At 47.1% G+C, this 27,461-nt stretch overlaps 1 protein-coding gene across 1 annotated transcript; it reads right to left on the bottom strand.

Moving 5' to 3' along the window:
* Window positions 1-521: 521 nt before the first annotated feature.
* Window positions 522-18,425, bottom strand: LOC147983918 (uncharacterized). Its single transcript, XM_087540913.1, has 3 exons — window positions 15,273-18,425; window positions 14,748-15,161; window positions 522-683 (listed from the first exon to the last, which is right to left on the bottom strand). The coding sequence occupies exons 1-3, from the start codon at window positions 18,423-18,425 to the stop codon at window positions 522-524; spliced, it is 3,729 nt and encodes a 1,242-aa protein (XP_087397039.1).
* Between the last annotated feature and the right edge of the window lie 9,036 nt (window positions 18,426-27,461).

The raw sequence follows: 27,461 nt of genomic DNA, 5'->3' as shown, positions 1-27,461 counted from the left end.
GTACATGTTATGATACTAATTTGGCATTGCAATTGTTGATATTTTTTCGTATAAATGCAGCCAAACTTTGCACCATTTGACTTCAGACATAATTCATACTCGCACTTTTCAAGCATGGAGGGAGTATTATTTTCTCGAAGAGGCTAACTAGTACTCTCTTCGTCCCATAATATAAAAGCATTTTTTACACTAGAGGGGGTAGTTTTATTTTTGTAAGTAAGGGATATTAGCAGTTTATAAATTTATGAATTCCATGTCTCCGTACGTCCTGGTTGATCAAAGAAAACAAAGTTCTACTTTCACTTGTTTGCTCTACTTTGCATGAGAACCTTCAACGCATAACCTTAAGAGCAACCAGTACCCTCCGGAGGGTAGTTCTTAAAAAAAGGCTACCAAGGGTTGGCTGCTTTTCCTTTTCAATTGTATACATGCCCCCACGGTTTGGCTCTAGCATTTCATGACATTACACTGATAATGCATTATTCTCTTGTTAAACCTATTCTCTTGCCGGTTGCTAGTAATTAAACTAGTATCATCTGTTTGGGCTTTCCATTAGTCGACCAGATTCTCAGTCCCAGGATCTCTGAATTCTCGTTTTCAGATATCCTCATTGTGCACCTAATATCCTTGCCGATACATGTTGCAAGATATCTCCTCAATATAACTTTTGCATAACCAACTGGCTGCACGCATAACAGGACGTAAACACAATTGTACATGCAATATCTAGTCCATACGATCCAACAAATTGGTGACTAGTGAGTCAAATACCATTATGTATTTTGATGGTAAACATAGTGTGTAGTCAGTGTCTCCCTTTGAGAGCATGCTCAGTGCTCCGTGGAGACCGTTGTATTCTACTAGCAACAACGCCATGTCCAACGCTTCATGGACAGGTTGGAGCGGAAGCGTCGCCGCAACATGGTGTTGTACGGCCCGCAGCTCAGAAGTGTATTGCTCCCTCCTATACAGCTATACATCATCCCTCGCAGATTAAGTTCATCCGCTAGCTATTACATATTAATATACTACGACGATCTCGCTAGTAATATTAAGATGCTGTAAGACCATTAGTCCTAACATGTATGTACTCATAGATGCACGCATGCAGGGAGTGCCACGAAGCCATTGTTCTCCCACATGTCCAGATCGCCCTTCCTCCTTCGCCATTACAATTCGAACAACCCGGTAATAGATCTTTACCTTGCTTGGTTGTTTGAACAAGTTTTGCCGGATATTAGACTATAGAAAATATTCAAAATTCGACTAGAAAAATATTACTTTTGTTGTTTGAACAACTTTCGTTGATGGGCCTTACTATATTTTTGTATGCCTTGCTAGTGTTCTATGTTTCAGGGTGCCGACTTCGAGTCGAGCCTGTCAGTCCTATGTGATGCATCCGTATTGGTTTCAGGGATGAGATTTGGTTTAACTTCAACTTTTTAGCATGTAGCCGCCGCGAAAAGCACAATTTCTGGCCTCGCGGGTTGGTTCCTCCAAAACCAGATACCTCTGGCTAGTATTTCTTTGCTGAGCTACACTATTACCACTTCAGTTGTCAAAACATGCATCATATTGTGTGGGTAACCAGACAATTAACTACTTGAATTACTCCAATATATGTTGATCCATGCATTTGTCTTAGTTTTCCGCTAACTGTCTGGTACTCCGCCCTAGTTAATAAATATGCATCTACATTTTGTCGGAACTCGCATAGTTCCATCAAATTTCTAGGATCATCAATAACTACAATACTAGATAGATAGAATACGAGAATGTTGTTTATTGTCCATGTAATGAAATTAATTTGGCATTGCAATTATTGATTTATCTTTTCTTATAAACTCGTTCAAATTTTACACCATTTGACTTCAGACATAATTTATACACACCCACTTTTCAAGCATAGAGGGAGTATTAGTTTTCTCGGTGGAGGCAACTAGTAGTTCTTTTTTTTTGAAAGAAAAGGTTACTAGCATTTTATGAATTCCGATCTCCTCCGCCTCCCCTCCCCTCCACCTCCCCTCCCCTCCACCTCACCTGCCCTCCCGATCTCCTCCGCCACTCGTCCGCCTCCCCCCTTCCCTCTGCCTCCCCTCCCGCCGCTGTCGGATCCAGGCTGGGCAAAGCCCGTGCGAACGGGGGATGATGGCGGTGGCGGGGCATCCCTCCGTCGCGGTTTGGAGGTGGCTTTGTGATGGTGGATCTTGAGCGGGCGCCTCAGGAGGATGGGTGTGTGGCCATGGTGCCGGTCACGCGGCGATGTGACCTTCTCTACCTGTGGTTGTCTTCATTGTCGATCCAAAGGGATCTGGTTGGTGGGTGTTGCCTCGCGGTGGCTTCCCGGTGGCGAATCAACTAGAGGAGGAGATGATGGCCTAGCTGCTGAAGTGGGTGAGGATGCCATCATCATCGGCGGTGCCCGTGGGTGTCGTTTTCCTTGTTGGAGGCGATGGTGGGGCGTCCCTTGCTTCATTTTTCCGGGGGATACCTCGGATCTGGAGGAGGCTACCATTGATGTTGGTGCCCGTGGGCGTCGTAGCCCTTGTTGGAGGCATTGAGGGGCCTCCTGGATCGGTTGATGGCAATGTCTTCGTTGTCACCCCCGTGGGGGCCTCATCTTTGGAGACATGCAACGGCTGGACGGACATGTGGACGGCTTGGTGGTCGGGCATCGGTAGGTGGCGGAGCGGTGCTTCATCCTACACATCCATGGCGGCGGATCTCGGCGGCGTGGCACAGTGGAGACTTGGCATCCAATGGATGGAAATGGATTCGCGCAGGAGGACAACGCTGTCTTTTTTATGACATTTCCAATTGTGTGCATGCGCTCTAGCATTTCATGACATTACACTGATGCATTATTGGTTCATTAAACCTATTTCCTTGCCGATTGCTAGTGATTAAACTAGTATTATATGCTTGGGCTTTGAATTAGTTTATCAGGTTTTCAGTCCTGGGCTGAATTCTCGGTTTCATGTATCCTCATTGTGCACCTAATAACCTTGCCCATAAATGTTGCAAGATAGCTCCTTAATATTTACATAACAAACTGGCTGCAACACATGCATGCCAGGACGTAAACACAATTCTACAAGCAATATCTTGTCCGTACGATCCAACAAATTGCTGATTAATGAGTCAAAGACCATGTATGTATTTTGATGGTAAACATAGTGTACAGAGAGTGTCTCCCTTTTAAACTTTTATCTTGTTAATTATTGTTATATGGGATCATATTAATACCGTTTTTTGTGGATGATATGCTTACTAGAGTGCATATTATTGGTGAAAGATTGATGTTGTGTAAATATATTTTATATTGTGCATTTGCACTTAGCTAATTATGTTGCAACTACAGTTTCATGCATGTACTTGTCGGTAACGAACCCATTTGTGCATTCACGAGAATGTATGGCATTGCCATTTGTACCACATATTGTTAGGCGGCTCTTTGGTATTGACCATGCATTATGTTGTTTAAACATGTATACATGCATGAATTCTAATTTGTGTCGTTTCTTCTATATTAAATAGAAAAAATATGATTTACCAATTCAAAAGAAGTATGCCTTTTACAAGGGTGCACTTGAGATTTAGCACCCAAGGAATGGTGAACTTTTGTGTGGAGAAGTGGGCCAGAAAAAGGAGTATTGCCAAATTTTTATGTTGAGTGAAAGTCTCAATAAAGTACTGGGGGAGAAACCTTCTTCAGTTCTAAATCTATTTGATGAGTTGCAAGCTAGCCGTGGGTTTGGATTCATAGAGTATCTAATATACAACAAGCTAATACTGTTTGCTTGGGTATCAAAATGTACTAGTTAGATACTCATCGTTGCTACCGTATAAGAACAAATTAAATGTGAATAATTGACTATAAAATAATTCATAACTACGTGTGTTGAGCAAGAGGAGCACGTCAAGCACGATGGTTGTGTTGTACTTCCCCCTATTCTCTCCAGCGACCATTAAGTATCTATAATGCTTGCTTCCTTGGTCTTTTGCACACAAATCATGCACCAGGTTTTCTTGTTCTCTCCACACACACCCCCATCAACTTCACCTTCTGGCCCTCAATGAAGGACAAGGTGCGACTAGATTATTTCAAGTGTAAGACATCAAGTCATGCCACCTGTTTCCTAAAGTGTTATGTCTGGATAGAAGCAAATGCTAAAACTAACATCATGACAAGCAATAAAACGGGCAACAAATAAATACAATAGCCTAATTCAACAGATCGTAGCTGGCAACAATATTCAGACAACTTCCTTACTTTTTCACCTCAATTGGCGTGGGTTATGACACTACCCAGCCATCCCCCGTGACTCTAGGTTTCAAGAGGACTACAATAGTGATAAGGAGGTTAAAAAGTTAAGAAGCAATTATGATGCATGAGGTCCCACTCAGCCTCTTTTGTAATCAACATTGCTTTTTGTGGTGAACTTTTACAGATATTCTAAGTGCTTGCAAATTTTCATCATGAGAACACATTCGAGGAAGGCGTCACTAAAAAACAAAAATGATGCCCTGAAAATGCTACTTTTGAAAGCATTTTGGAGCACAATGTTTTGTTTTTTTGCCTCGGCTTCCATGAATGTTATCTCATGATGAAAATTTGCAAACATATAGGAAATTTTCAAAGTATACCATGAATTTTTTTCAGTTTTTTTCGAATGTTTTCTGAATTTACTGTTCATCTGAGCTCAGATGAGCTCAAGCTCAAAAGGATACTCTCCACCCGTGCACCCCATTTCCTCCTATTCTCCTATGTTTATTGATCCTACCCCATGCACTTTGATTTGTGTTCTCACCATGGAAGATGAAGGCTCCAATAAAAACAATTTATCTTTTACTGTTATTATTTTTGAAAGTTTTAAAAATACTAGCACAATCAATTTGGTATACTATTTCAACATATTCATGTAAAAAATTGTTGAAATAAATTCTAAAATGTTGTATAGACTTTCACAAATTTGAAATACACAAAATGGTAAACATGCAAATACTGATTGATCACAACAATAGAAAGGAAAAATGGAAAGGGAAGTTTGAAAGGAAAGAAGCGATAAACTTATGACGACTTCTCCCTCTCACTGTGCCTACACATGCATCTTTGTGCGCATAGTAGGCTATTTGAAGATGGCAAGCTTTAGTTTTTTTTTTGAAAAAACTTTAGCTTGTTTGAGCTATTTTAAGATGCCTTATACTACTACTTAGTGGTATATAATATAGGGAATATCTAACTGTCAAGGTCGATTTTAGCGTTTAAAATATATTACAGTGATGCCATTTGTGTTCTTTCCCCATAATGCACTTATACTACATATATTGCTCATGTATACTACCCATACCAGAGGTATAATGCTTAGTAGTATACAATTAATCTTAATCATCAGATGTTTGTATACTAGTTTTTTAGCACTAATATATAGTCAAGTATATGGCACCATAAAAGAGCTCATTCCTTTAATCTCTTTTTCGACATCAACGTTGACCATAAAGTGGTTGTTGTACATCAAAGACCACCCTTATGCAGCACAACCAGACCATAAAGTGACCGACGTTCCAACACAGGGTGTCAGAGCACTAGGATAACTGGAGATAATACCACGTGCGTTGTAACGGGAATTGGATGCAGTTATTTCAATGAGATTTGGTAGTATGAAACTTTAGTATTCTGATTAGTAATATGATAATTAAAAAGGTACATATAATATATTGTATTTGATTATATATAGGTACAGACCATTTATTTAATATTAGTAACAAGCATGATGCATGCTATATCGTTCTTATCTCATGCATAGCGGCATGGTGAATTGACACATTTGCATGGTGAGGGAATTAAATTTAGTGGGGCGTGCATAGCGACATGATGAGTTAACATTGCATGTTAAGATAATTGAGTTAGTGGGGATTAACTATTTAAATATATAGGATTACGCTAGAGTGTGTGTCGTTCTTGTGGTTGCTTAGTTTTCCTTTAGATACAACCCTTATATGTCGAGAGTGAGCGCACAAACGCCTCACGTTATAATAAACTCATATTTTTTTCGTTCTTATAACACGGACATGTCTTGCGTATTCTTTAAAAATATACTTTTCACAACCATTATCTATTTTCCACCTAAACCCAAAAATTTGTTGCGTGAGCAGCCCACATGACCCCTTCCAAAATTGCAATGGGGAGGAGCCTTTCAAAGAAAAAACAATGGGTCTATATGATTTGAAATCCACCAATACACTTTTTGCTAAATCCTCTAGTGTGTAGGATTTCAAAAAGGAAGCCTCGATACACATGGTCATGCATACGCTTTCTTGTAATCAAGTTTTATGATCACCCTTGGTTCTTTTGAGCGATGGATGTTATGCACCACTTAGTGAGACACTCCAACATTTTACGGAATATGTCTACCTTTAATGAAGTCTTATGTTCCCAAAAAATCAGTCATTGAGTAATCTCGCTATGCATATTATATTTTCAAGGTGGAATTGTAACGGGTCGTGTTAATATTTTACTTTGAAGGTGATATAATTGATCCTAAGGATAAAAAGTTATTGAGTCCCTTTATATTGATCTACAAACACTCCGAAATGCAACGGGGGAATATGATTAAATAACAAGCCAGGCAAAGGTGGTTTTAGCATAGTTTAGAAGGTACACCTACTTTATGTTGCAGCAGTTTGGATTGATGTCTTCATTTCTTATTTTGTGTTGAATAATGCATGTCTCAATTTTGTACATCAGGGAACTCTTCCTGGCCATCAACTAGTCGATATTAAGAAGCTATCACAGACTTCTCAACAGGGGATCAACAATTTGAAAAACGAGTTGATTTTTCTTGCTAAGCTACAACACAAAAAAATTGTGTGAATTGTGGGCGCTTGTTCTGAGGAGCAGGAGAGCTTGATTGTTTGTTGCCATCTTGATCATAAGCCTGTGGGGGCCATCCCACCACTAACCAATGCAATTCGTCTATAATGTATCGTGCATGCATTTGTTTTCTATGTCTTCTATCCTTCCATCATCGCAGATGCAGAGAAACGCACTAAGTTGTATGTGTTAATGATCATATATGATATAGCCTAAGGCATGCAATACCACCATGAGGATTCACATGACAGGATCATTCCTCGAGATTGAGAAGATCAAATGTCCTACTGGACAGTGAATTGAAACCCAAAATCTTGGAATTTTGGTTGGCAAGGGTTTTTGGAGGCAACAAATCACACGATGTGGAGCGCATTGTTGCCGGAACCCAGTAAGTTCCTCGAACCTTGCAATCTCAAAATACTTACTTCAATAATAATTCCTCAATAACATTAATGATTTACCATAACAGTGGTTACATGTCCCACGAATATACGACGAGTGAGTGCTCCTCCAACAAACCAAACATCTACAACTTTCATATTCTCATTTTAGAGATTGTCACAAGCAAACGAAATGGTGGTGCCTATCTCCTCATGCAGGCGAGTCTGCACCGCACACCTTTATGCCTGCTTTTCAGTTTAGTTGAGTTCGGTTGGTGTTATCGATACTGATCGGCTACCAAATCAAACTAGGTTTGGTGACATTGGACCAAGGAAACCATCTTGGACGTAGTGGATTCATCTTTGAGCAGGCTCTGACCGGTAGATAAGATAATCAGATGTATCCATATCAGGATGCTATGCAACCTGGGATGGGGGCATCCCCCCTCCCCCCCCCCCCCCCCCCACACACACACACAACATGCATATGTTCATTTTCGCTGCCATTGATGTCAATTGTAACATTATGCTCAACAACACCAACACACTCAGAGATCCATCTAATCTACTGGTAGACATGGGCCCAACATATCCGAGACGACAGCTTCGGCCGCCAAAAGGTTTATTGCAAATAAGAGAGCTGGATGATTTAATTCTTATCCAAAAAAATTGCAGATAATGAATGTTAAAAATGTTAATCTAACCAATACTGAGCTGTAGCTTCACTAATTTGTATGTTGCATTTTTTATTTGAGGTTTGCTTGGGTACCCCCCCTCCCAAGCAAAAAAATATCTTAGAAGGGTATTTTCATCCATCAATATCAACTAAGAGATTAATATTCTCCAAACCCAATGCTGTAATTCAAATTAAATTCATACTACTCCGTAAAAAATATTTGTTGTGCAGTTCTTGTTGTGCCGATGACTCCCCTTGGTAAGACGACCGGTCACAGAGGCATGTGTTGCGTGGGCCGCTGATTGGTCCTTCGGTGGATCTTTATGCAATCACCAACCAGTAGGGCGACACATCTTGGAATGACATTGCCTGCCACCTGAATAATCTTCATCGCCTGTACCGTCGTCGTCCTATGGCAATAGTCGCCTTGTGTTCATGCGCGTTGCATAGCTACTAGCATTACATAGAATCGATCAGCGGCTAGAGAAGAATCAATCATGCTAGCTTGCATAGAAGCGTGTTAGATAGAGAAGGTATGTTTTAATCTACACCATCCGTCTGTCTTGGAAATTGGAAAGTTTTCTAGTGGGGTCTAAGCACATCATGATCAAAGAGTATTGTGATGAAACTATTGATGATGATAAAAGGAATTGTGCTTCTGAATACATCACTGATCAAGAGATTATGAAGGTGATAATTGTGAAGATAGCGGTAAGAGAGAGCAGAACTATAATACTGATGATGCACTACTAGGGAAAACCCTATACACAGAACCTTAGCAGCAGCGCGGCTCAAAAAGGAGCGCTGCTGCTAATTAGCAGTAGCGGGGGTGTGGAAAACCCGCTACTGACAAGTGCTTAGCAGTAGCGCGCTCGGCGTAACCCGCACTGCTACAAATATCGACCGACAGTGCCCACCCAACTCCATTTAGCAGCAGCGCGGTGCCGCGAGCCGCGCTACTGCTATAGCTGTAGCAGTAGCGTTGTTTTTCTGAGGTCGATGCTGCTATTTTTCAAATTCAAATCGGGCACACTTTTGGTCCCGGTTAGTAGTAGCGCTTGTACCGAAAGCGCGCTGCTGCTACTGCTAATCCGCACCCACCACCTTTTCCCCACCCGTCCTCCCCCTCCCCCTCCTCTCCCTTTCCCGTACCTCTCCCACTCTCACTCTTCTTCTTCCTTAATACTTCTCCCCCATTACTCTCCCTCTTCTACCTACCTTTCTCTCTCTTCATTACTCCTACATAACTACACCACCTCCATTAATGCACCTCTTTTCTCTTTTTCCTTCCCCCTCCACTAGTTGAAATTGTCTCCTCCCAAATTAGGTAGTTAGGTAGATGTAGCATTTAGTTAAGTGACATATTTGCCCCCTAACTAGATCTATCTTTGTCAAGAAGAGCTTTGTGCACTTTTCATCTCCCTACATCATCATCTCCACCATGTGCTCGATCTCGAGATATAGGTGATTAAAATTTCATGCTTTTGCAAAATGGAAATATGTTTATGTGTGTGTGATATGTTTATGGAAATTGTGTGTGTGGCATGAGTTGATGCCAAATTGTGCTCTTGAGTTGCCTATGTTTTGCCGAAATGTCGATTTATTCCCGTTTCGGTGAATTCCGGGCAAACTCTAGATCTATATATGTCCTATTTTTAAGGAAGGTCATGCCGAATTTTTGTATGACTTTGATGCATGCATGCATTTTTATAATCAATTTGTTTATTATTACCGTGCAGAGTTGACGATGGTCAGTGGAACGATGGTGGACAGGTGGTTGCGGTCGGCGGTGCATGACATGAAAGAAAATAATCGGACAGAGGTTTTATGTCCGTGTCGAAAATGCAAAGGAATAGTTTGGCTCGACCCCCATGATGATGGTCATGTCGAAGCGCACCTGCTCATGACTAGTTTCATGAATGGCTATACTCGGTGGATAATTGAAGATGAGGATGACGATGTTGAGGATGCCGACGGGGCAGGCAATGATGACACGGGGCAAGATGAAGAGATGATCGATAATGGCGGCGGGGAAGAGGCCGAACATGGCGGCGGAGAAGGGGTCGGACATGGCGGTGGAGAAGGGGCCGGACATGGCGGCGGAGAAGGGGTCGGACATGGCGGCGGAGAGAACGACATGGACTCCACGCAGCAGAGTTCGTCGGTACTAAGTTCAATCGTGTGGGACCCTCATGTTCAAGCATTGCTTCTCAAGGAGACGAGTATTAAGAGAGCTACTTCTAGAGGGGAGGCTAAGCTAGAGCAACTGGTGGTAGACTCGAACACTCCATTGTATGATGGTTGCAATCCTCAGGTGACCCGCTTGAGTTTCATGCTCCAACTCCTGAAGACGAAGGCTAAAAACAAATGGACCGACACTAGCCTCGATGAGCATCTCAAGTACCTAAAGGATGTTCTTCCCGCGGGTAATCTATGTCCTAGTAGTGTTGATGAGGCCAAGAAGATCGTGCCCCCTCTTGATCTGCCACACATTAGATACCATGCATGCATCAACGATTGCATAATTTATCGCAAGGAGCACGCGGAAAAACAAGCTGTCCGGTGTGCAATGCTTCTCGATACAAGAAGGCCGGGAAGAAATGTCCCCAGAAAGTGGTATGGTACTTACCGATCACTCCCCATCTCCAGAGGTATTTTGTAGATCCCAAGGAAGCAAAGCTAATGCGCTGGCACACGGAGAGGAAGAAGCCCGACGATGGAGATGATCCGAAGCTGAGACACGTCAAGGATGGAAGCCAGTGGAGAGCGTTGAACAGCTTCTATCGGTATTTTGAATGTGATGCAAGGCACATCATGCTCGGCGCGTGTACCGATGGCATGAATCCGTTTGGCAACCAGAACACCAACCATAGCACATGGCCCGTGTTTGTATGGATGTACAACCTCCCCCCTGGTTGTGCATGAAATCGAAGTACATTCACATGAGCATGCTTATTCAAGGGCCGAAACAACTAGGAAATAATATTAATTTGTATCTGGGGCTACTTCAAGAGGAGTTAGACACGTTATGGAAAACACCGGCCAAGACATGGGATGCCAGCAAAGGCGAGTATTTCAAAAAGGAAAATTGGCAGTAGCGATTTCCTTATAAAATAGCTACAGTCAAGCTAGCAGTAGCGATTTCCTTATAAAACCGCTACAGCTAGTGAAGGTAGTAGCAGCGCGTTTTATCTAAACTGCTACAGCTAGTGAAGGTAGTAGCAGCGCGTTTTATCTAAACCGCTATAGCTAGTGAAGGTAGTAGCAGCGCGTTTTGTCTAAACGTGCTACTGTTATGTCCACTTAACCCAAAATTCTCACTCTCCCTGCTTCATCCCGCCTCTTCCCCCCCCCCCCAAATCCCCACTCTCTCTTCCCCCATCGCACCGTCGCGCCCCGACGCTCGCCCCTGACCCCGGCCGGCGCTCACCCCTGACCCGGCCCCGGCGCTCGCCCCCGACCCGGCCCTCGCCCCGACCCCGGCGCTCGTCCCCGACCCGGCTCTCGCCCCCGACCCCGGCGTGCTCACCCTCGACCCGTCGACCCTCGCCTCCCTCATCTGCTTCCTCCCCTCCCAACCTCGACCGTCGTCGGGCCTGCCTCCTCGCCCCTGCACCCTCTGTAAACCCCCCCCCCTCTCTCTCTGCTAGCTAGGGTTCTTCGGTTAATTTACTTAGGTTTTAGTTAGGGCAGTAGGTTAATCAGGTTATCTATTTAGTTATGAATTTAGCTAGGTTTTAAAATAGGACAAAAATTTAGGGTTAAGCAATTGTAGTTAAAAGAAAAGGCAGCATTTAAGCAACTGTCCAAATCAACATCTTGTTAAAGCAAATTTAGGTAGGCTAAATTTATATGCAAATTTGAACTGGACATGTGATATGTGAATATGTCATGTTTTGGACATGTCATGTTTGGAATTTGAACATGTCACTTGGACATGTGATGCAATTTTGGTAAATGATCCGAGTGGCCTATGTTACGCCGGAATGTTGATTCATTTCCGTTCCGGTGAATTTCAGGCGCTCGATATGTCCATTTTTTAGCAAAGGTCATGCCGAAATTTGCCATGAATAAAGGCATGATTTGTGCTACATAGTTGGCATATCGAGTGCTGGCACATAGATTTCTTTTTTATGTCATTTCTTATTTATTCATACTTTTAGAAATAAACGAGGACACTTAATCATAGGAAACATGTCGAACAACGAAGAAACTGGGCCTTCTGACCAAGATGCAGACGGGATGGATTATGAGGGTGAACAAGAGTACCTCGACTATTTGACTGCTAAGCAAGGTTTGCAGGTCGGCCTCGATGATGGTACTGACGCCGACATCGACACCGACGGCGCCGGCACCGATGGCGGCGCTGAGACCGGCGGGGAAGGTACCGGCGCCGATGCCGCTACCAAAAAGAGGAAGCATAAGAAGCAGAGGATACGAAAACCTACCGCCAAAACCGCTGGAGGCACTATCAGAGGATCTTAGGAGACTGCACGACCATGTGTTGTCGACTGAGAAAAGCCTACTAGCCTCAAAGGATCCAGGATATCCGACATACGCGGCTCGTGTGCCTGAGGGGAAGTGCTACGTCGAGACACGACCCGCGGAGGTGTTCTTCCTGCGGTTTGACCATATCTTTGAGATGTTTCTGACAAGGCGGCTCGATTTTACAATCGTCCACCTTTTTGCGCTATATATGAGCTCTGTCATGAAGAGTGAAGAAGTCTTGCAAATCTGTGTGACGGATCCGTACTATATGCACGAGTATTTCTTGAGTCTCGGCGACTTTGAGCGTGAAATGGCTAGGGAGTACCTCCAAAACTTCATGGTACAGAATAAGGACCGGGAAATTGTCCTCGTGCCTTATCATCCAAAGTAAGTCAGTTTCGGACAACCCTTTCGTACATTTCAATCATTCCTTCTCTCTCATATGGGGAATAATTTGATGTGTCTTTTCCCCGCAGCAACGGGCGCGCCGTCCTTATCTTTCTTTCCCCGCAAGTCTCCCACGCCGTGTATTTTGACCCTTCTAGAGACTATGAGAAAAAAGACTACACCCACATAATGAATGTTCTAGATGATGCTCTCCAAGGCTTCAGCATTAGAGGTGGCCACATGCAGATTAGGAAACAAAGGAACAAGAAGATGGGTTTCGCGCATAAAACTAACTTCTCCTGCGTCCATGTCCCAAAACCAAGCAAGAAGGATGGATTCTACATCGTCCATCTCATGATTCAGTTCAACACGGATCACCAAAAGCTTCGCATGAGAAGCAGAAATGATGATCATATCCACAAGTGGCTAGAATCTCATGGAGAAGCGGATTATAAACTTAGATATGACTTCTTTCGCATCCAAAGCGACATTGCGACGATCATCATGAAAGAAGTCGTCGATGAGAAGGGGATGTTCCACCACGGCCCTATATCGCGAGCTGACGTCCGAAATCGCATAGGCATGCAATGTCTAGACCTCACGTCGTTCAAGAAGCTAGGGTCCATCCTCGATGATATGGAAGGATGGAACTTCTAGTGATTTATGATGCCGGTGATGATGATATGTGTCGGTTGAACTTGTATACTTTTTGTAGCGATGAAACTTTGTGATGTCCACGGTCCCTGCCGAACTTGCGTAACGCTACTTTGTTAGTTTGCGTATGATGACATGCGTACCTCTAGTTAATTAATTTGCGTACTGTATGTTGCATCTAGTTGCTAACCGTTTCTTTTTCGGTGTTGCTCTAGTATATTTTGTTGCATATATATGATTTTACATCCTCTTCATGAACATGCATCTCTAACAGGTACCTAGTTTCTTGATGGCGAGATGGAAGTGCTATGTCGTGTACAAAGGGAAGGTTCCGGGGGTGTACAACGAGTGGCATGAGTGTCAGGCGCAAGTGAATGGGTTCTCGGGCGCCAGCCATAAAGGCTTCCAAAGCAGACAAGAAGGAGAATCTAGTTACTTGAGGTTCACGCTAGCGCGAGAGAGGACTATTAACCGCCACCTCATGTACTTCATAGTTCCGCTCTCACTCATAGTGATAGCTCTTCTCGCGTATACCTTTGTTTAGATGGATGACGTTGTAGTTGCAAGTATTCGAGACTTGCATGTATCACTATTTTCGAGATGATGACAAGATACCACTTTGTGTTGGATGATGATTATGATGAGACTATTTGTATGTATATGCTATGATTACATTTGTGGTCTCGCAGGCATTTGTATGTGTATCATGATGACATTTGTATGTGCTAAAGATTCTTCTATAAAGCCTGTTCAAATACAAAACAAATATGCCGAAAAAAAACAAAAAAAAACTACTAAAATTAGCAGTAGCGAGTGGAGAAAAGTTAGCAGCAGCGCGGTAGTAGCAGTAGCGCGCATAGGAGAAGCGCGCTATAGCTATTAGCAGTAGCGAGCTTCCATTAAGCGCGTTGCTGCTACATTTGTGTAGCAGTAGCGCTGGTGAGCACGCGCTACTGCTATGTGTTAGCTGTAGCGCCTTATTAGTAGCGCCGGTCCCCGCGCTACTGATACACCTAAAACCCGCGCTGCTGCTAGCCTTTTCCCTAGTAGTGATGCCTCTTTCTTGAGTGGTGATGACTCTGTATACATCAATAAAGATGATGTTTTGATGAAAATGTTGATGAGGAATATAGTTTTGATAACAACAAGCATTATTAGATTGGATATGCATGTGGTGGTCATAATGATAATTATTAGATTGGATATGCATGTGGTGGTCATAATGATAATTATTAGATTGGATATGCATGCGCTGGCAGGTCACACACGACCGCACCCAGTCACGGACCAGGGCACGATCACCTGGAATGTAGAAGTCGGCGCGGAGACGATGGAGCGTCTTCTGCACACCCTCATGGCCCGCCGAGTGAGCGAGGCGCAGCACCTGGTGATGAAGATCATCATGCGCCGAGACGAAAACTCGGTGCCCATGTAGCAGCAGGCCGTCGGCGAGGCGCCACGGTGCATCCAGCTCCCCCGCAGCGAGCTGCTGCTGCAGGAGAAGCGCGTCGGCCGCCGCAGCCGTCACCCGCCGGATGTCGGCGAAGAGCGCGAAAGAGGGCCCGGTAATGATGCAGAAGGCCCCTCCCTCAGCCGACCCATCAGTGTCGACGTCACGCCGAGATAGGGCGTCGGCGACCGTGTTAAGGCGACCCGGACAGTATTCGACAGTGAAGTCAAACCCGAAGAGCTTACTGATCCACTAGTGCTGCGGTACGGTCGAGAGCCTCTGATCCAGCATGAACTTGAGGCTGTAGTGGTCCGTCCGGATCCGGAAGGAGCGACCCCAAAGATAGGGCCGCCAATGGCGCACCGCCTGCACCAAGCCAATGAGCTCACGCTCATAGGCCGCCAGCTTAAGATGGCGGGCGGCAAAGGGCCGGCTGAAGAATGCGAGGGGTCCATCACCCTGATGAAGGACCGCACCGAAACCCGCACCTGAGGCGTCACAGTCCACGGTGAATGGTAGGTCAAAATCAGGCATCTGCATGACGGGACCCGTCGTGAGGGCCCCCTTAAGGGCCTCGAACGCGGTGGTGGCCTCTGCATCCCAAGAGAAGGCGTCGCGACGGAGAAGGCGCGTGAGCGGGGCCGCAATGACACCAAACTCCCGGATGAATTTCCGGTAGTATCCCGCAAGGCCCAAGAAGCCGCGGAGAGCCCTGAGCAACTGCGGAATCGGCCAAGCGGTGACGGCCGCCACCTTGTCGGCGTCCATGGCCACTCCCTTGGCCGAGATGACGTGGCCCAAGTAAGCGACCGAAGGTGTCCCGAACGAGCACTTCGAGCGCTTAAGATGAAGATGATGCGCCCGAAGCTCGTTGAAGACGATGGCCACATGTTGGAGGTGCTCTACCCAAGAGGAGCTGTAGATAAGAATGTCATCAAAGAAAACGGGCACAAACCGACGTAAGTAGGGCCGGAGGATGTCGTTCATCAAGGCCTGAAACGTCGCCGGGGCGTTGGAGAGGCCAAAGGGCATCACCAAGAACTCGAAATGGACGTGATGAGTCCGAAACGCCGTTTTGGCGATGTCGTCTGGATGCATGCGCACCTGATGGTACCCCGACCGGAGATCCAGCTTCGTGAAGAAGCGCGACCCATGTAGTTCATCCACCACCGGGATAGGGAACTTATCCTTAAGTGTGAGAGCATTAAGGGTGCGGTAGTCGATGCCGAAGCGCCACGTGTTGTCCGACTTGCGAACGAGGAGGACCGGCACGGTGAATGGTGATGTGGAGATCCGGATAATGCCCGCGGCAAGCATGAGTGCACACTGCCGCTCCAACTCGTCCTTTTGCAGCCGAGGGTACCGGTAGGGCCGCACTGCCACCGGTGCCGAGCCCGGCAGGAGGTGAATACGGTGGTCATAGACCTGAGCCGGCGGAAGGCGCTGTGGTTCCTCAAAGAGATCACTGTGCTGCTGCAGGAGGTTATCTAACAGCGGATGCTCGGCCTCAGTGGTGGTCGCGGCCAGTTGGAGCGGAGGCGTCGCCGGGGTGCCTCCAACGCCCTCCCACCGGATGCGTCGGCCGAGACGCCAGAAGGTCATCGTCAGGGCGTCGAAGTCCCAAAGGATGGGACCGAGAGTCCGCAAAAAGTCGACGCCTAGGATGAAGTCGAAGCAGCCCAAATCAATGCCGGCGCAAGTGATGGTGAAGTGCTCATCGTCGATAGTAATGGGCACGTCCCGAGCGAGCCCATTGCAGCGGAGGCGGTCGCCATTAGTGACGGTGTCTCGCAGCTGCTCCCGGCCGATCGGCTGTAGCGCGAGGCGCCGCATAGTAGCCTCAGGTAGGAAGTTATGTGTAGAACCCGTGTCCAAGAGGGCCACCAGAGTCTCGCCATGGATCGTGACCGGTACAAGCATCGTCTGCTCATTACGGATGCCGGCCAACGCGTGAAATGAGACGACGAGTGCCGTAGCTGGCGCGGGCGCAGGTGCTGGTGCGACCTCCGTGGCGGCCGGATCTCCGGATCCAGCATCGGTGTCCTCGTCCTCGGTCTCGTCGATCGTCTCCAAGTAGAAGAGGCGCGGGCAGACATGGCCCGGGGCGTAGGGCGCGTCACAGTTAAAGCAGAGCCCCAGGCGGCGGCGCTCGAGCTGCTCCGCCTGCGAAAGGCGCCGGAAGGGCCGTGTCGCGGCCGGGGTGGCCGCCGGTGATGCAGCTGAAGGTGCGGGTGCAGGCGGCAGTGGCCGTGGAGGAAGTCGGCTCCCACGAGGCGTGGCTGGCCGTGTCAAGGCCTGGGCGCGCTGCTCGAATGCCCGAGCATAGTACATGGCCGTCTGCAGGTCTTGGGGCCCCTTCATCTCGACGTCCACGCGGATGTGGTCAGGAAGGCCGCCGACGAAGAGTTCAGCCCGCTGGAGGGCCGTCACCCCCGGTGTGTGACACGCCAGAGCCTGGAAACGGTCGGCGAAATCCTGGACCGTGGACGTGAAGGGTAAACGGCCCAACTCGGACAGGCGGCTGCCGTGCCATGGGGGCCCGAAACGAAGGAGGCACAGCTCCCGGAAACGCTCCCAGGGAGGCATGCCGCCCTCGTCCTGCTCGAGGGCGTAGTACCATGTTTGGGCTGCACCCCGGAGGTGGTAGGAAGCGAGCCAAGTGCGCTCCGACGTAGGCGTGCGCTGCCCCCGAAAAAACTGGTCACACTGGTTTAACCAGTTAAGAGGGTCGTCCGAGCCGTCATAGGTGGCGAAGTCGATCCGGGCGAACCGGGGTGGCGTCGGGGTCGGCGCGCCAGCGCCCACCGGCTCGGCGATGCGGAGAGCGGATGACGGTGCCCTGGACTGCAGCGAGCGCACTGACGGGTCCCCGGCCTCCGTGTAAACTGGTGGTGGCGACGTCCCGGTGAGCCAGGCCGGAATCGGAGAAGGCGACGGTGGAAACCGCACCTGCTGGATCGGGAGCCCTCCTGGAGTAGCCTGACTTAGGCCGATGCTGGGTGGCGGTGATGGCGCATGGCTCGGCGCAGCCGGCGCGGGCCAGGCCGACCACGGGGCTGGGGCGGGAGCGGTAGACACAGGGGGCGCCGCGGGTGCTGGCGCAGGCCACTGTGGCCAGGCCGGCGCTGGAGCGGACGGCGGCTGTAGCGCCGGGTAGCCTCCGGTGAGGGCCGCGGGCACCGAGTACCACGGGAGAGCCGGCGGTCCGGAGGGCACGGGTGGCGGAAGCGGCGGTGGCGGCCCGTACGGGCTGGCCAGGTAAAGCCAGATGCCCTGGACCGCGATGACCAGGTCGTTGAGGACACCGGCCATGGCCTCCGGCGAGTATTGGGCCGGTGGGATCGATGGAGATGGCGGCGTCATGGTGACGGGGGGCGGCAGCAGGCCGGTGGACGCGCCGGAGAGGAGGTCCAGCGGCGCCGATGGGAGGGCCAGCGGGCCCGTGACGATCGGCGTCGGCGCGGCGGTGGTGGTGGTGGTAGGGGGTAGCGACGGCGATGGTGGTGAGGATGACATGGTCGAACCCGAGCTGGATGATACCAAGGTGATAGGAGCTAGGGTTTTGCCCTGCCTAGGGCGTAGGCTGTAGGGGGACGAGGGAGGTGGCGAGGGCTGGAGCACGGCGGCCGGCGGCGGGGCGCCGTCCTTGCGGTTCGGCGGCGGCGGCGCAAGCAGGAGGCGGCTAGGGTTTAGGGTTCCGGCTCCTCTGGGAGCCGGGCAACAGAATAGTCTTATTGCTTAAATCTGAAAATAGTCTTACAACTTGTATATATAACCACGATCTGAAAATAAAATTAAGATAACTTGCGGCCTAAGCCTGCCCGGTGGGCCTCCTACGGCTGTAGGCCCAGCCGGTCATAACATCAGCAAGTGCTTCCCCACCTTACAGCTCGAGGACGCGCTGTTTGTGCAGGCGGGGAGAAGTGTTATGACCGGCATAGAGGCTTAGCCCAGTGAGTTATGGCCCAAGTATCTTAATTAGGGGCTTAGCCCAATTATCTTATCATATTAGGATCGTTTGCTTAGGAGTAAAGTAAACCTCTTTATATAAGAAGAGGAGATGTATCAATCTGATCAAGTAAGAAGCAATCAATATTTGCTCGGCTTCGGAGCCGGGAGACCTAAACCCTAGCCGCCTCCTGCTTTCGCCGCCGCTGCTCCCGTCGCAAGGACGGCGCCACGCCGCCGGCCGCCGCGCACCAGCCCTCGCCCTTCCCCCTCCTTCCCTTACAGACTACGCCCTAGACCGGGTAGAACCCTAGTTTCTACCAACGAGGCTCATCCACTCACTGGTACTTATTTTCTACCAGATCTCCGAGCGTGGAAGGTTCTCAAATTGTTGGACAAAATATCGAATAAACGGCCATGCACGAACTGAAGTTGTTCGGGCCAGACTGGGTTAGCACGAAGGTTCTCAAATTGTTGGACCGATCTTCACTAGTGGGATGAGTTGAGGCATTGAAGTAGCAACCTTGGTTTCTGCCTGGAACGGACAACAGCACTTGTAGCATGGATGTTTCGGGTTCACAGCCAACATAAGTTGTCATGTGCTCCAGTCATTTCTGCGTGGATTCATATTGTCTTCTGTATGGAGAGAATGTTGCGCAAGATCCAGGTTAACTCTGAGATGTAGTCACCTTGTCAAGAGTTAAGAACTCCTTGCACACATACGGGCAAGATGCAGGCAGCATCCAGTGAACAGATAGCGTAGTGATGGCCTCTACATTGTGCTTTACACTGTAGGAACAAGTGCCACTCTGTACGTTCTACAAACACTTGGCGTGGTACCATCGTTCCAAAAAGATAGACCTCGAGGCTTCGCTATCATTCTGGCGGGCACAACTAGGCTGCCCAAGACTGTCAGCAAAAGCATCACCGGAACAAGTATGCAGATGCAGGGATGTAGCGATGCAAGATGAATCTAGCTCTATAAGATATATAATGAAACCTGAAATCTCTCTCGTTCTCTGTAAATATGTCCAGAGCTGGTAACGGCGTTAAGAACAACAACAGATCCACAAGCACTTGACAGAACTGTTCCAGTCACGCAACTCAAAAGCCCGAAACTACCACTTCAGTAATTACAGTGTAATTTAATGTGCATTTTTGCCTAGTAATGTGTATTCCTTCTCTTTTTGGTGGTCTGAATTTAACGTGGTTTTGGACTGTAATTTTCAGTAATGTGTCACTTGTAGTTTACCTGAATATCTTTTCATTCTTGTCAGTTTTGTGCCCCATTTTAAATAAGTTCAGTAAGGGGTGCATCCTCTTCATCTTGCACGTATGACTCATGTCCTCGCATTCTTACTTCACCTTTGTTTCCTTCAGCTTCTTGATCCTGAAATTTTAAGATGAATTGTAAGTACTCAGTATCATGTTCTTAAACAAATCTACTGTTTTTTACTTCACCTTGGTTGTAAATTACAAATTTTTAGTAAAGCATAATTGACAGAAGTGAGTAAATCAGACAACTATAGCAATATGGTTTATGAGTAGTTTGTACACTATATTTAGTTGGAGTTCCTTGATGTGCGAGATGCAAAGATTTTAGAACAGTTCGGAAAAATTACTGCAATAAAAAAAATCAAGCAGCTCTAGTTGTCTTCGTTGGGAGGAGTAAGTTCATTGCATTCACATACTGGAGAGCAAAATAATGAAAAGCTTCCTTGAGTGATGACTGGTCACAAGATTTTAGTACATTAAAAATGACAAAACTAGCTTCAGGACGAACAGCAGGTTTGCTAACCATTTGACCTATTTTGTGCATTGCAGGTTTGCTATGTAAGAATTAATCTAGTTGTAGTATTAGTAATAGTCACATATTAGTCTAGAGTCCTAGTACTAGTCAGTCTTGTTTTCACGTAGGTAAACCGGACTTGTGTATACAAGTCGGGGTTGTGTTGTGTTGGCCGCCGGCCGAGTCGGAGGTGTGTTGAACGTGACATGTATCCTTTATATACTGAGCAAATAAATAAAAAAGTGCAAGTCGACGCACCGCAAAAAGTACTTTTCTCCGTTTACAGTTTCGATCGCAAGTTTCGCCGGCTACGCACGTACGGCAGAATCCATTGAGCTGCCTGCTAGCTTGCTTGCTAGCTGGTTGTACGTTCGTGTATCTCCCAAAAGTTTTTAAGGGTTCAAAATCAATAATTGGTATTAGAGCCTCGAACGATCTATGATTAACGATGACGGACAGCGACGCAGAGTCGGTCAAGTCCGGCAACGGCGGTTCCAAGATGAACAAGAACAGCGACAAAGTGAAGAAGGACGGCAAGTCAGCAACCAGTGGTGGTGGAACGGGCGGCGCCAACGTGCAGGCGCATCGCAACATCCCCATCCAGTACCCGATGCTCACCGATGCCAACTACGGCGTGTGGGCGGTCAAGATGAAGATTATTCTCTGATCCCTTCGAGTGTGGGAGGCCATCACGGACGACGACGTCAACGAGGAGTGCGACGAAGGTGCCATGGCCGCAATAGCCCAGTCTATGCCGGATTCCGTGCTGATGACATTGGCGGAGTTCGAGACAGCAAGAGAGGCGTGGAACGCACTCAAAGAGATGAGGATTGGAGAAGATCGTGTCACGAAGGCTCGGGCACAAGTGCTGAAGCGCCAATTTCACAAGTTGCAGATGGAGGAAACTGAATTGGTGAACGACTATGCCATGCGTCTGACTACTTTGGTGGGAGAGATCTGCTCGCTTGGTGCAAAGCTCGAGAAGACCAAGATTGTGGAGAAATTTTTCAGTTCGGTGACTGATAAATTCACGTACATCATCGGCACGCTTGAGCAGCTTTACGACATCGACGACATGACCATAACGGAGGCGATCGGACGCTTGTGAACATGGGAAGAGAATGCCCGTGGCTGTCGGAAAGGCAAAGGAGGAGATAGTGACCAACACATGTACTCGCGCGCAGATTGGGAGTCCCCAAGTAGCAAAGGAAGGCGCAACATTGGCGAAGGATCAAGCAACGCGAAGTGCGGCGGACAAACCGAAGAAAGCAAAGGAAAAGGCAAGCCACAAGGTCGTGGTAAGGCGGACCGATCTAAAGAGCGGAAGCCACGGAACTTGGATATGTCCGAGGTCAAGTGCTATAACTGCAACGAGATGGGTCACTTTGCGAAGGATTGTCCGGAGCCTAACAAGCGGGAGATCAAGGCAAATTTGGCAAAGCAGGAAGATGAACGTCCAGGTCTTCTGATGGCCGAAGTTTGTGATCTCGTCCAAACAGCGGTTGTGAAACCAAACCGGAAGGTGCTACTTCATGAGAAAAAGGTAACACCAAAGTTATCCAGGAGCCAGAACGTGTCGTGGTATCTCGACACGGGTGCCAGTAACCACATGACGGGGTGCAAGGAGAAGTTCCTCGAGCTGGAATATGATGTTCAAGGCTCGGTCAAGTTCGGTGATGGTTCAAATGTGGAGATTTGCGGGCAAGGTTCTGTCCTCTTCGAGGGTCTCATAGGAGAACATCGCATACTCACCGGAGTGTATTACATCCCACGGCTGCGCAACAACATCATCTCTGTCAGGAAACTTGACGAGAATGGATGCAAGGTGGATATTGAGAACGAAGTGATGACGATCTTCGACAACCTCCGAAACATGCTAGCGCGTGTGAATCGCACGCGGAACAGGCTCTATATCCTCAACCTTGATCAATCTCAACCGGAGTGTTGGCTCGCCAAGAGTGATGATGATTCGTGGTTATGGCATGGTAGATTTGGACATGTTAACTTCTACGCCTTGAAGAAGATATCGAAGATGGAGATGGTATCTGGGATGTCGTTTATCGACCATGTTGATCGAGTATGTGATGGGTGCTTGGTTGAAAAACAGCACCGCAGGCCGTTCCCTGCTCAGTCTACCTATCGTGCAAGTGATGCACTCGAGCTGCTCCATGGTGATCTATGTGGCCCTATCACCCCAGCAACTCACGGAGGAAAGAAGTATTTCTTCCTTGTGGTAGATGACTACTCGAGATACATGTGGGTCATTCTCCTACGATCTAAAGATGATGTGTTTGAAGCGTTCAAGAAGCTAAAGGATGCAACGGAGATGGAACACAAGCTGAAGGTTCGCGCTCTACGAACAGATCGCGGCGGAGAGTTTACGTCGAACGAGTTGAACGACTACTGCGAGAAGATTGGCATAAAGAGGTTCCTCACGGCACCTTATACGCCGCAGCAGAACGGGGTTGTTGAAAGGCGCAATCGAACCATCGTTGACATGGCAAGGAGCTTACTCAAGAGCAAGAATCTGCTAGGGACTTTTTAGGGAGAAGCTGTCTCGACGGCGGTCTATCTTCTCAACCGGGCTCCAACGAAGGCAGTGATCGGTAAAACTCCGTATGAAGCAGTTTACGGACGTAAGCCGAATGTGTCTCATCTACGGACATTTGGGTGTGTGGCGCATGTGAAGACGGCGGAGCCGCATCTCTCAAAGCTTGCCGATCGCAGCACCAAGATGGTGTTCATCGGATACGAGAGGAGTTCCGGCACCAAGGCATACCACTTCTACGATCCACGAACCAAGCGTCTACGGATTTCATGTGACGTCGTGTTTGAAGAAAACCAAGCGTGGAATTGGAGCGCAGCATCCGACGATGCTCCAAACGGTAACATATTCACAGTTGAATTCCCAACTGATGATAATGCAGGGGAGGAAGTCCAGGTGGTTGCAAGACACCCAACCAAGGTGACCACGATGGTAGTGATCATCATGGTGCCGACACCGACGACGACGCGCATGGGTCGCAAGGTGATAGCGACAACGACGCGCAAGACACGGGTAGAGATCTCAGCAACAACATCGACAACGAGGCGCATAGTGATGATGGCAATCAAGATGATGGTCACGATCACGACGACTACGCCGGCGACGTGGATGCCAACGACCCGACATCTACCACGCCCGAGACTCAACCGTCTTCCTCAAGTGCGACGCCGACACAATTTGTGCCGCCTCCTTCGCAAGCCACAACGGATTCTTCCGGGCCTCATCGCTACAAGACCCTCAAAAAAGTCTACAAGTACGCAAAGCCAGTTACGCTTGAGTACTCCGATTTGTGTTTACTCGGAGTTGAGGAGCCGGCGAACTTCGTAGAGGCGAGCAAAAGTTCAAGTTGGATGCACGCCATGGATGAGGAGATGAAGGCGATTGAGAGCAATGGCACGTGGACTTTGGTAACCCGACCTCCGAACCAAAAGGAGATAGGTTTGAAGTGGGTTTACAAGTTAAAGAAGGACACGAAAGGTGCCATTGTGAAGTACAAAGCAAGACTCGTTGCAAAGGGCTACGTACAACGTCAAGGAGTTGACTATGAGGAGGTGTTTGCACCGGTTGCTCGAATTGAGACGGTGAGAGTGCTCCTAGCTTTGGCAGCACAAGAGGATTGGAAGGTTCATCATATGGATGTGAAATCCGCTTTCCTCAACGGCGACCTCAAAGAAGAAGTGTACGTGGAACAACCCTTCGGCTACGAGAAGAAAGGCGAAGAAGGAAAAGTTTACAAGTTCAAGAAGGCACTTTACGGGCTGAAGCAAGCGCCAAGAGCTTGGAACGCAAAGTTAGACCGAAGTTTGATCTCGCTCGGGTTCAAGAGATGTCCCCTCGAGCACACGGTCTATACAAAGAACTCCAAAGGATCAAACCTGCTAGTTGGAGTTTATGTGGACGATCTGATTATCACCTGAGATAGCGCACAAGAAATTGAACGTTTCAAGGCGCAGATGAAGAAAAAGTTTAGCATGAGCGATCTGGGATTACTCAGCTATTACTTGGGCATCGAAGTGAAGCAAAGCTCCGGAGAGATTTCCCTATGTCAATCGGCTTATGCGGTCAAGTTATTGGACAAGTGTGGCATGACAGATTGCTACGAGACACAAGCTCCAATGGACCAACGCCACAAGTTGAGCAAGCGTAGCTCAAATCCGCCGGTGGACACCACAATGTATCGAAGCGTTGTGGGCAGCCTAAGATATTTGGTGCATACCCGACCTGACTTGGCTTATTCAGTCGGGATCGTGAGTCGGTTCATGGAGAATCCGACAACCGAGCACATGAGCGCGGTCAAGCAAATCTTGCGCTATGTGAAAGGCACTATAAATCTTGGCTGCACGTATAGAAAGGGAAAGGAAGGATTGGTCCTCCATGGATACTCAGATAGTGACATGGCAGGTGATGTGGATGACCGAAAAAGCACAACGGGCATGATATTTTATCTTGGCCCAAATCCTATTAGCTGGAATTCTCAGAAGCAAAAGGTGGTTGCGCTGTCTTCATGCGAGGCAGAATACACAGCGGCAAGCACGGTGGCTTGTCAAGCAGTGTGGCTAAGAAGACTCCTAGCTAATCTTGCAAAGCGGGAGGTGCAGAAGGTGTCACTGAAGATTGACAACCAAGCTGCAATCTCATTATGCAAAAATCCGGTTCATCATGAGAGGAGCAAGCACATCGATACCCGGTTCCACCATATCCGGGAGTGCATTGAGGAAGGGATGATCGAAGTTCAGCACGTGAACACGAAGGACCAGCTTGCCGACATTCTCACGAAGTCCCTCGGTCGACAGAAATTCATCAAGATGAGGAAGAAAGTCGGAGTGCAAGCAATGGAGACAAAGCAACCAGATTAAGGAGGTGAATGTAAGAATTAATCTAGTTATAGTATTAGGTATAGTCACATATTAGTCTAGAGTCCTAGTACTAGTCAGTCTTGTTTTCACGTAGGTAAACCAGACTTGTGTATACAAGTCGGGGTTGCGTTGTGTTGGCCGCCGGCCGAGTCGGAGGCGTGTTGAACGTGACATGTATCCTTTATATATTGAGCAAATAAACAAAAAAGGTGTAAGTCGACGCACCGCAAAAAGTACTTTTCTTTGTTTACAGTTTCGATCGTAAGTTTCGCCGGCTACACACGTACGGCAGAATCCATTGAGCTGCCTGCTAGCTTGCTTGCTAGCTGGTTGTACGTTCGTGTATCTCCAAAGGTTTTTAAGGGTTCAAAACCAACATGCTACTTAATTCTCAAAAAAAAAAACGTGCGTTCGCATCACCATCCTGTAGAACCACGAGGCCTGATCCAGTGATTTCAGAGAACATTTACTATGTTTATGGATCACTACATGTTTTGCTGGAACAAGGTAAGATCATTTTTCAGTAACCATTTCATTTGAACATGCATCATGCTTTTCCGTATATAACTGAACATCTGAAGCAGCCATGGTGAATATATTTTTAAATTGCAAGTCAGCACCTCCCCGTTTGATTGCTATGGACTTCCTTATAAGAATTACAAGGGATTTTCTTAAATACTCCAAAGGAAAGACTAAATCTCTTGAAATATAACTTTATATGTATTTATTAGCAAATGTTGTAATATGTATAGAATTAGTTCCTTTCTAAGGCCCTCATATCATCACATTGATGAGTTGATAGAAGCATCTACTGGGAATCAAGTGTTTTTTGCGAGTGTATTGGGAATCAAGTGTTACATGGCTGCAGGAGATAGGGCCTGCTAAGGCCACGTGGATGTGGTGACCGAAGCAACTACATTATGACTCCAGGGTCTGCTAAGGTTCTATTTAAATCATACGATGAGCAAGGGGTCCGCAACATACACACATAGTTACAAATCTGGAGCACCATTTAGTTTGTTGGCTAGCAGTATGAATCAGAACTGGGTACTTTTATCTGTTGCGAATAATTTAAATATATTTTTAGTGATTGTGTGTGCATTTATAAAAATCTGAAGGTGGTCATGATTAGGCTGACCAGTAGGCTTTTCTTCTGTGTGAACAGAAGAAGGAAGATGGTACTTATAGAACCAAAGTAATCGATTCTTTATGTACATTTGTAGAAATTAAACAGAATAGATATAAGACGTTTTTGCACTTGTCAAATCTATATGCATTCTTATATAACTATTCTCTGCACTTTCCATAGCTACCGAAGCACCAGAACATCTCTCTTTGATGGCACTGAACAAGGTGGAATACGAGCACCAGCTTATTCTTCACATGAGATAGATGAACATGAGAATGAGCGAGCTATGGATTGATTCTAAGATCGAGTCAACATTCTCAAGAGGGTGAGTGCCACATAATGATTGAATATCTGAATGCTCCATCTTCTTTCTATGTAAAGAGTTGGTGTTTTCACATATTGATTGTGCGTGTTTATATTCTCAAAAAAAAAAAGATTGTGCGTGTTTATCTTTCAACTGTATCGCTTAGCTAAGATCATAAGAAGACATTTGTTGTTGTACGCTTTCTAAAAAGGAACATCTTTTCCTTGCAAAACTAAGAGATGATCAACTTTAGGAATTGCAACTTTATAGACAGTAATAATCTAGATTGGTATCCATGGTAATCTAGATTGGTATCCATGGTAACCATGAGCAAAAGTAAGAGACGATCAACTTTAGGAATTGCAACTTTATAGACAGTACTAATCTAGACTGGTATCCATGGTAACCATGTGTGTTCCTGGATCATTTAGTTTGAATAGCCAGTGAGCAATTAAGCATATATTTTCGGCATGAGCCCCT

This window comes from Triticum urartu, chromosome 2A (genome assembly GCF_056163025.1).
Source record: "Triticum urartu cultivar PI428250 chromosome 2A, HENAU_Tu73, whole genome shotgun sequence".
Taxonomy (NCBI): domain Eukaryota; kingdom Viridiplantae; phylum Streptophyta; class Magnoliopsida; order Poales; family Poaceae; genus Triticum; species Triticum urartu.
This window is presented reverse-complemented; position numbering and strand designations above follow the sequence as displayed.